Below are 9,438 nucleotides of genomic sequence, written 5' to 3' on the forward strand. Positions count from 1 at the left end.
TATTCGATCTTAAAAATTTTCCGTATTTTATTATGAAATGTCCAAGTATTTGCAGAGTTTCCGGTAACGACACGCTTACGAGGAAACGATTATTCCAGTATCATATTCTCTGAGAAGTTCCGTCTCTTTTGATCGGAATCTTTCAAGATTTCTTAATGAATTTCAGCGAAACATTGTCACCAGTGTGTAAAATACCTGCAATGGCTATGATGATATAATGAGAATAATGAAATAACAGCTCGCTGTTTCACACAACCTCTGGTACGTACGTACAGTCTATAGTTGTAATGGCAAATCCTGAATGTATATTCATGTCGACTGGCTCATTTGCATGAGAAATACTTAAAAGAAGACTGCAGAACGCGTCGATTTTCCCACGAAAAGTTAGCTGTGTAAATGTAACGGCTACGGTACGCACAGATGTGATCTATGGGAAAGAAAATATGTATACAACACCCTGATTTAGCGTATATACTTACGAAAGGAAAATATACATTTCCTTTATACTCCAAGTATGGAATGTAACAATTAACAGTACTCCAAAAGCAGAATCCGCACTTTCTTCTCAGTTTCCTCGTATATCTCCGGGATCCAAGATACAAACAAAAAAAAAAAAGACAGAAAAAAATACGCACGCTGTGCTCGTTCTCAGCAACAGAACGAAGACACAGAGATTTTTTTCAACCGCATCTACTTGTTGCACCGTTTTCGCAACTTTTTCCATTTTCATTAGTGTTTGTTTTAATTCATTATTCTTGTTTTTTCTTTTTTTATTTCCCATTGGTAATAGATACGAGTGTACCTACATACCCGGTTTTCGGTATTAGACGAGATTAAACGAGGTGTCCGATACGGGGGCACCGTTATACGAACATGCCTAGGCGCCTCGGAATGACCGCGAAGACGTGCGCCAGCCGGATTTTTGGTAAAAGTAAAATGAAAATTAACACATTTACCCAATAAGTTAACGGGTTTTACAGCTAGCGCTGCACTTGTTCCACATTGGTTGAGCATTTCTGTGACCGTATATGTATAAGTAGGTCACCGTAGCGTCAGCGCAACTAATTCTGACTTCGGTATTTCATTGTCCCGTGTCAATTTTTGGGGATTCAGTAGTTTTTTACAGAATTCATATTATAAGAAACTAATTGAGCTTATTCGTTAAATGACGCATCATACAGATCATATGGTTTTCCCGGTATATTTGAGATTTACAATAATTGACAGATATTGTACTGCACGATTACAATAAGTGAATATAGTATGTATTTGTACTTTTTTACATTTTTTACACACAATAGTATTTCGTACAATATAAAATGTTATCACTCATTTCGTTTGCTGCGCCGCGCAAAATAAAAAAGTCAGGGAAAAAACATGTTTTAAAATACGGACCCGTTGATGATCGTAAAATATTAAAATGCAAAAACGATTAACATAAATGTGTTCAAAATATTCAAATAATTGATGTACCTATTTTGTTTTCAGTGGTTCTGGCTTTCGACCCTCTGTTTTGACTTTACTTTTCTGGAAAATCAAATTTAGTTATACTGAAGCACACTTGGATCATATTCAGTGCCCTTAAATGGAGATCCCTCAGCATTCCACGCTTTTTTTAAAACTCTTTCCAAATTCTGTAATGAAGAATCGAAAGAAACAAGCAATCAGTACTTTATGTTTTTACAAAATTCAGCCGCACAAAAAAAATTCTACCCTGTCTCGTCACAAATCATTCCATCATATACGATACTTACACATTGATCAGATGTCGGCTTTCCAAGAAGTTTTTGCTGGTGATTCCACATCAGTTCTTGAACTTTCATCTGTTCATTTGCTCCCAAGTCCTCAATTGGTCGGGAGCAATCAATTTTAGTCAAATCTATGTGCGGCTCACCCTTAGTCAAAGCCTCCCACCATCTTTCGGTTGCTTTTTCCAAATGAACCTGTAGAATTTTGTTAGAGATCAATGGAATGCTGTCAAATCGTAATTGAAAAACGAACATCTTGGATTTCTTTTGCCGAAAGGAAGACGCTACTATTTTCTATTATCAGAAGATTCGCTACTAAATTTGAATAAAAGCTCCAAATCATATCAAATAAAATTGAAAGCTTACATGGACGTAGTACCCAGGTATAATGCACCACATAGATTCCTCTCTTTGCGTTTTAAAGCTGAGTTCTTCGTCGAAGGTGACGATCCATTCAGAGTCTGTAGCATCGTCAGAATATTTGTCCAGAGAATTATTTTCTCTAAGGCGTTCCGTTTTCACAGCTATTCTTATTTTTTGGGCAGTTATATCAACCCTCAAGTCTTTCGCCGATTCGATATTTGAAGGAATGTTGACAAGTGCATCAACGTCGCTTATCGTCTGCGACCAAGTGTAATTTTCTCTAACAGCTCCGTTATAGCTGTCAGATGGCTGTACCGGCGTTTTGTAAGTCTTTATCGGCTCATCGTCTATTTGGTTACTGCTGGTTTCGACTTCTACTTCAACTACTTCGGTAGGCTCCAGCAATTCTGAGGTTTGAGCCTGGGCCTCAGATCTGGACAGATTGTCAGCTTCAAATCTACTTTTCCACTTCCGATATATTTTTAAGACTAAGTCTTCAGCAACCCCTGCTGGAAAACCCAACTTCTGGTCTTGTGTCGATTCAACATAAAAGTCGGTGCTAAAAAGAATGAAAGTGACAGTCTTGAATCATTATCAATTATTATGAATTCTGTTCTTAATCCAAGTACTCAAATGTTCAATTCAGGTATATTACCATCTGCACATAAAACCGAAGAACGTATTCAAAAAATTGGTTATGTTCAATTCATCCTTCAAAATTTGTAAAAGTAATTCGTCGTGTTTCGACTCCATGACACAAACGCGGTTTGACAGTGACGTTTCTTCACAGATAAACCACAAACTATCGTCCGAAATATAGGTATTTAGGTAGCACGTGGATAAAGTTAAGCAGAAATGACGCTTCAGACAAACTTAGTTCTCCCGAATACCAGCGACAGCAGCACTAGCTGGATATTGAAGATATTGCACGCACTTTTGAACGCTACAAATCGACACACATAATTGTTTAATACATGTTGGCAAAACGAGAAAGAAATAATTCAACTCTTCGATTGAAATTAGATAAATTTCGAAAAATAACTGCCATAAATTTGAAAGTCATTGAAATAATTCGTTTCAGTTCTTCGACGGAATTTTGGAAGATTAAGGGCAGCACTGTTACAATAAGTTCTGCAGAGGCGAAAAAATATAATTCTTAGATTTACTTTTCATAAATGAATAACATTTACTTTAATGAATTATTTACCAAATCCCTCATTTCTCTTCGTAATATAGACAATTTACGCATGGATAAATTGTGGAAAACGTAAATATATTTTTATTATTTCGCAAATGTTGATAAACATAACTTTATTTTATTGCAACTTATCGTACGCCTCGTTCCGTGCACGGTTCCAACAAATATTATTTGGAACAATTGTTTGAATTAATTTTTTGTGTGTCAAACTGTCCATCTGCTGTATTTACTGTCGTAAAAATCATTTAAAATTTTTGGTACAGATAGATAATATGATTTTACGCTCGCAAAAGATCCTAGAACATTGGGATTTCATTTCGACAGCGAGAGCATCTCCATGAACGAAAGGAATCGATGAGACATTTTCGTCGTCAATTGTGTGAAGTGCGATACAAAAACGGTGTGAACTTAACGTGACGATTAGTCTTCTGTTTTGAACCTGTTTTGATTGAGAACAGTACTTGAAACAACAATGACGGAAGAGAAAGGTCTGACGCAGGAATACAAGCTCGAACCTGACTGCGAGCTGCGGTTCGAACTTGAACAAAAGAATGAAAAAGTTACTTTAGAGGTTAGAAAACTATATCATAGGTTTATTTACGTTTACTTAACACTGACTCTTGGTTGTTCTTCTCGACTTCAGCTTTTGTTCTTAACCCTCAAACGGTACGGTGGTTTGAAACGGAATATTCGGTACGGTTCGACCGTATGCAACGAGAGGGAAGAATAAGACCGAGAGAAATAGAACTGTGGGTCGGATCCGACCCCCAAAGTCCCGTTTGAGAGTTAAAACTGAACCACTCACAAATCGTTCAACGCGACAGTCGTTGAGATTAAAAAAAAAAAAAGACGGCTATGTACATTTAAACCTTTTTATAATCTGTCCTCTGACTAATGAACATCGAACTATAAAATTCGTGTAACGATTTCAGCTGAAAAGCGGTCTTGCCGAAGTGTTTGGTACAGAACTAGTTAAAGGGAAAAAATACGAATTCTCTGCGGGTGCAAAACTCGCAGTGTTCACATGGCAAGGATGCGTCTTAGAACTGGTAGGAAAGACAGATGTGATCTACGTGGCCAAAGAGACGCCAATGGGTGTTTATCTCAACTGCCATGCAGCGATGGAGCGAATGCGTGAAACAGCAGAAAAAGAAGATACAGTTGGACCTATAACAATGGTAGTAGGGCCCGGAGATGTAGGAAAATCCACCTTCTGCAGACTGTTGCTAAATTATGCAGTTCGAATGGGGCGAAGACCTGTTTTCGTTGATCTCGACGTCGGTCAAGGTGACATAGCAATACCTGGAACAGTCGGAGCTTTATTAGTAGAAAGACCGGCAAACATTGTCGAAGGATTTAGTCAACAAGCCCCGCTTGTCTTTCACTTTGGTCACTCCAGTCCCAGCGCAAATACTGCGCTGTACAATCTTTTAGTTTCACGATTGGCTGAAGTATGTTCTGACAGACTTCAAGCCAACAAAAAAGCTAAGGCCTCAGGAATCGTTATAAACACTTGCGGCTGGATCAAGGGTGCTGGTTATAAACTACTGACTCATGCTGCACAGGCTTTTGAAGTTGACGCGATTTTAGTGCTCGATCAGGAGCGTCTCTATAATGAGCTAGTCAGAGATATGCCAGACTTTGTGAAGGTCGTTTTTCTCCCCAAAAGCGGCGGTGTTGTTGAGAGGAGTAAATCCTTAAGGACTGAATCGCGGGACAAAAGAGTTCGCGAGTACTTCTACGGCTTTCGAACTCCGCTCTACCCTCATAGCTTTGAAGTCAAATGGAGTGAAGCAAGGCTCTACAAGGTGGGAGCTCCGATGTTGCCAGCGTCATGTATGCCTCTAGGAATGAAAGCAGAAGATAATTTGACAAAACTGGTAGCCGTTAGCCCAGGTCCAAGTTTGCTGCATCACTTACTCTCAGTCTCATTTGCTGATTCCCCTGAAGATGACGTTGTGCAAACCAATGTGGCAGGCTTCGTATGCGTGTTCGTATTCATATTTACCCTTCGATCTAAGAAAGTGGCATGAATCTAATGATGTTTAGTAAATAATCAAATGTTTCAGAACTAACGTTGATGTCGAGAGGCAAACTTTTATGGTTTTGAGTCCACAACCAAGGCCGCTACCAAACACCGTCCTCCTTCTGTCTGATATACAATTTATGGATAGCCATTAAGCCATTGAGGGAATTTTACACGTGTATAAACGCTACTGAATATTTTTACCATACAAAAATATATATATTTTTATAGGTGACAGAACAAATGAATTTGAAGATATTTGAAACTTATATTGTGCAAATGATTTTATTGTTTACCACAGTCCTAAAATCATTAGGATGGTACAGTCTGGCTAATGGAGTAATATTATTAGAGCTAAATTATAAATAGTTAGTGATACTATTAATTGTGAGCAGTATTTGATTTGTATTAATTAGCTCCATTTAGTATTTTTAAGGCACCTTCCTTACTCTTGGAGTAAAAACTCATGCAACTGAGTACTAATCGCTCAGCAAATGCCCTGAGCAAATTCTGCAGACAGCAGCCTCTGATTGCAACTGAGAACTTCTTAAAAAGCTCACTTTTATTTCCTCCAAAAAATTATCTATTTCGTTATATATGTCCTCAATTATCTCACGTGCAGTATCGAAGAAAAACTCTGCTAAATTATCACAGCGATCCATGTGACTAGCATCTATGCCTAAATCTGCAAACAGATTCTCGACTTTTGGTCTCACATACCCAATCCAAATATCGTACATTAATTTATCCATTGACTCCTTTGCAAATTCTTTGCTTTTTCTAAGAATATGTTGCGCAATGTTTGCGAGATTCGTAATTAAATTCGTACATTCAATGTCACTAAAGTTCTGCATGTCAATTACAAGCTTTCCAATATAATTCATGCTTTCAAAAGATATCGGAAATGATGCATAGTACGTGAAAGGTTTAAAACTTTCTCTAATCAAGCCAAGTTGCCTTACATAGTTCGCCACTGGCATTCTATTTGGAGATGGTATGGTACTCCGTGATACATGAAAAGGGTCTACAGCTCTCACAGTATTGACTCTTACTTGCTGTGTTTGCTGAGATAATTCAATGGGATCAAATTTTACATTGTGATTGATCATAGCATGACCATCTTTGAACGTAACTTCAGCATTCGACGACCTAAATACTTTATTGTTTCTAACAACTCCAGCAAAAAAATCATCTTTATTTTGAATCGATCGGATTCCACGAATGATCTCAGAGTCTCCGGTAATTTGATCGCCGCTACATGCCTGAGTGTTACGTCTGATCTGTCTGAAAGCTTTTTTGTGTCTGTTACTTCTCAGTGACTGTTCATAATCTTGAAGCACTTGTTGCTGAGTATTATTGATTATAGTTTTAGCCGTATGAAAATTTATCACAGCGTTACCAAAGAACAATACGTGCGCTATTACTTGGGTTACATCAAGTACAGAAATTTCTTTTTTGTTGTGGTAATTCATATATATATTGTAGATTCCATTACCAATTCCCATACCATTTATAACTATATTACCGATAGTGATTACATTATATGTAGTTCGGCCCGCAGTTCCTATTGTCAGACCTGCCCGGACTGCCTTGTTCAAAATCATTGTAGACCCACTTGCTAAACCTCCTGCCACACCACCTACAACACCAAACCAAGCGGAACGTGCTGTTTCATCCATCACAGAGATAGACTGTTGGTGTTGATGGCGGTCTGCCAATTGCTGACCAGATCTGACCATTGCGCAGACCCCACTTACAGCACCGCAAACAGAACCTATGGTTGAAACATTTTATCATTTAATTCGTTCAAAGGTACTTGAAAAGAATTTGGTTTTTAACGGAATTAAGTGACGCTACCAACTTTGAGCTATGAGATGAATAAATGTCTTTTGAAAATTTCGTTAATATTGTGACAACGTTTTACATTAAAGATTTTTATGACTTTCAAAGAAGAACCATTTTCATGATTTAAGTAACCATTATCAATGATATGCAATTAATTACGCCTTGATAATCCTATTTTGGACCGTATGAAATTATAAAAAAAAAGTCAAGAAATGATATCTTCATGTTTCAATGTTCTTTTTGTATTAGGGAATGAAACCATGTGGAGATTATGACATGAATGGATTTCAGTCATTATTTTTAACAATTTCAATGTCCTAGTGAAATTTTAGATTCTACATGAAATCTTTCTGTAAAATTCACACATGTGCTGCTTTTTTATGTTCGTAAGAAGTTTGACCATAGTCAAATCTTGAAAAATTAATTTTGCGTTAATTTCAACTCAGTAATTGAAAACCCCAGTGAGCAAGCATAAATATCAGTAAATAATTATTATAGAAATTCTAGATCAACATGTTAATTAGTTATCTAATAATCCTGTTCATTGTGTTTGAAAGTAGTTGTATTCTTTTTCAGTGAAAAAGCAACAAACCTGTTAAAACCACAGGAGCAGCAATAATAGCGGGTGCTGCCAGAGCTGCCGCGCCAATGCCAAGTGCTCCAACCCCTAATATAGCGCTTGCGACATCGAGGCAGGATAAAATCTTAGCAGTCCCTGGAGATGGACCAATTTCAACCCAAACATAAGTCATATCAGCTGTATTATTTACATGTGGATTTGCCTGGTAGTATCCACCCATTGGAAGTACCATCATGCACTCAGGAAGCGTATTGTTGGTCACATAATCTGTCCAGTTTTGATAAATCCGCCCCTCTGAGTCAATGTAATTAACACAGTAAGGATATAGAGCTGTTCTTCCAATTGTAGTGTTTGAAACTGGAGCGTGTGGCCCAGTTTTCAGGCTCTCCTTTCGTTCCATACATCTCTTTACCTTAAATACTGGCACTGGAGCCACATACTTATCTTCTTTTTTCTTAAGATTGCACAAGACGTTAAATATTATGCCAACGTGAAGAGAGTTCTTGCATCTACTCACTTCGAGTATCCGACTATATATCATATCGATTAACTTCGCTTGCTCAGGCAATAGTTCAGTTGGAACTGGATCTCCTGTATAAACATCTATATTCGTTGAAGGGGCATCAGTCTCCGGTGCTCCGAAAAGCGAATAACGTATATTTTCTTTCAAATATTCATGCTGATCCCTCTCATAGTATAACCAATCGCTTGATAGCTCATATAAATTTTGTTGGAATGCAATCGCTTCGTTTAAGGACTGTTGAACTTTATCTGGGTAGACCCGCAAATTGAGTTGACTATCAGAGTCCTGTAAAATGAGCTTCAGTTGAAAAACATATAGAGAACCAATTAGGGAAATAATATGCCAAATATATCGTAGGCGAACACCGATTAATAGGATACAGTCAAAGTATCGCTGATGCTGCGAATATACTCAGAATTAGTGTAATAAAAATACTTTACCATGATGGCCGATGGTTGAAGGCAGTAATGTAGTAAGAGATGGAGAAATTGATCTTCGAGAATGCCTTGACACACAAATTGACAGCTATTAAAATAGTCCAGCGGCAACGTAGTCGCGTAACCATAACAATGACAGTACGCAGTTAGAATTTGCGAAACGAACAGCTCGACTCTACAGCAAGTGCTACGGTTAAGACTCTTCCGACACACATGAAAGTTGAGAGAAAAAACCTAGAAAGTTTGAAGCATGGGGATTCCCAACAAGATTCCCTTAGTTATCTGTCTGGTATCGTTAGACCGTGAATCCAATGGATCCACAGTCCCTGTCGCGCGTCCCACAAATTCGATCATTTCCAACATGAGCTATGCAAAAGCATGAGAAAAGCGACGGGAAGTCAATGACGCGAAAAAAGTTGTCCAACTTCACAAGATTCACCAAACAGAGAGAAACCTCTTTACCAACATTGACGGCGTAAGAAACTAAAGTTTGTAACCATGTTTTCAAACAGGTTACACAACTTGACGTGACAAAATTGTGCTGTTGAGTGGCTGTCATCGCTGCTTCTCCGTGACAGATGTTTGATGTGATTAATTTCCTTTGTTAATTGGCGCGGAAATAACGTCTGTGCTTGGCGAATACATAGGTCATTATCTGTTGCTGTGACTGATAGCTGGGTACGGGAATCCGGGTGATTATACCCTCAATAAATGCGTG

At 38.0% G+C, this 9,438-nt stretch overlaps 3 protein-coding genes across 3 annotated transcripts; 1 reads left to right on the forward strand and 2 right to left on the reverse strand.

Annotated features, from left to right (window-relative positions):
• Positions 1-1,243: 1,243 nt before the first annotated feature.
• Positions 1,244-4,079, reverse strand: LOC124212033 (nudC domain-containing protein 3). The gene is made up of 5 exons (XM_046611716.2): positions 3,911-4,079; positions 2,767-3,054; positions 2,115-2,670; positions 1,755-1,943; positions 1,244-1,634 (listed from the first exon to the last, which is right to left on the reverse strand). Exons 2-5 carry the CDS (start codon positions 2,862-2,864, stop codon positions 1,542-1,544), a joined length of 936 nt encoding a protein of 311 aa, XP_046467672.1. The 5' UTR covers positions 2,865-3,054; positions 3,911-4,079; the 3' UTR covers positions 1,244-1,541.
• Positions 3,602-5,898, forward strand: cbc (crowded by cid). The gene is made up of 3 exons (XM_046611709.2): positions 3,602-3,880; positions 4,242-5,299; positions 5,379-5,898. Exons 1-3 carry the CDS (start codon positions 3,782-3,784, stop codon positions 5,488-5,490), a joined length of 1,269 nt encoding a protein of 422 aa, XP_046467665.1. The 5' UTR covers positions 3,602-3,781; the 3' UTR covers positions 5,491-5,898.
• On the reverse strand, positions 5,602-9,284 carry LOC124212029 (uncharacterized). The gene is made up of 3 exons (XM_046611708.2): positions 8,724-9,284; positions 7,773-8,568; positions 5,602-7,109 (listed from the first exon to the last, which is right to left on the reverse strand). The coding sequence occupies exons 1-3, from the start codon at positions 8,724-8,726 to the stop codon at positions 5,815-5,817; spliced, it is 2,094 nt and encodes a 697-aa protein (XP_046467664.1). The 5' UTR covers positions 8,727-9,284; the 3' UTR covers positions 5,602-5,814.
• Positions 9,285-9,438: the final 154 nt, after the last annotated feature.

This window comes from Neodiprion pinetum, chromosome 2 (assembly GCF_021155775.2).
Source record: "Neodiprion pinetum isolate iyNeoPine1 chromosome 2, iyNeoPine1.2, whole genome shotgun sequence".
In the NCBI taxonomy this organism is placed as follows: Eukaryota; Metazoa; Arthropoda; class Insecta; order Hymenoptera; family Diprionidae; genus Neodiprion; species Neodiprion pinetum.

Excerpts from the sequence above, each read along its gene's own strand:
- LOC124212033 (XM_046611716.2), bottom strand. The coding sequence starts at position 2,864 with ATGGAGTCGAAACACGACGAATTACTTTTACAAATTTTGAAGGATGAA. Across the intron at positions 2,671-2,766 it reads TTCGGTTTTATGTGCAGATG|CACCGACTTTTATGTTGAAT; the intron begins GTAATATACCTG and ends CATTCTTTTTAG. Across the intron at positions 1,944-2,114 it reads TACCTGGGTACTACGTCCAT|GTTCATTTGGAAAAAGCAAC; the intron begins GTAAGCTTTCAA and ends AAAATTCTACAG.
- cbc (XM_046611709.2), top strand. The coding sequence starts at position 3,782 with ATGACGGAAGAGAAAGGTCTGACGCAGGAATACAAGCTCGAACCTGAC. Across the intron at positions 3,881-4,241 it reads ATGAAAAAGTTACTTTAGAG|CTGAAAAGCGGTCTTGCCGA; the intron begins GTTAGAAAACTA and ends TAACGATTTCAG. Across the intron at positions 5,300-5,378 it reads GTGGCAGGCTTCGTATGCGT|AACTAACGTTGATGTCGAGA; the intron begins GTTCGTATTCAT and ends CAAATGTTTCAG.
- LOC124212029 (XM_046611708.2), bottom strand. Across the intron at positions 7,110-7,772 it reads TGCTCCTGTGGTTTTAACAG|GTTCTGTTTGCGGTGCTGTA; the intron begins GTTTGTTGCTTT and ends TTTCAACCATAG.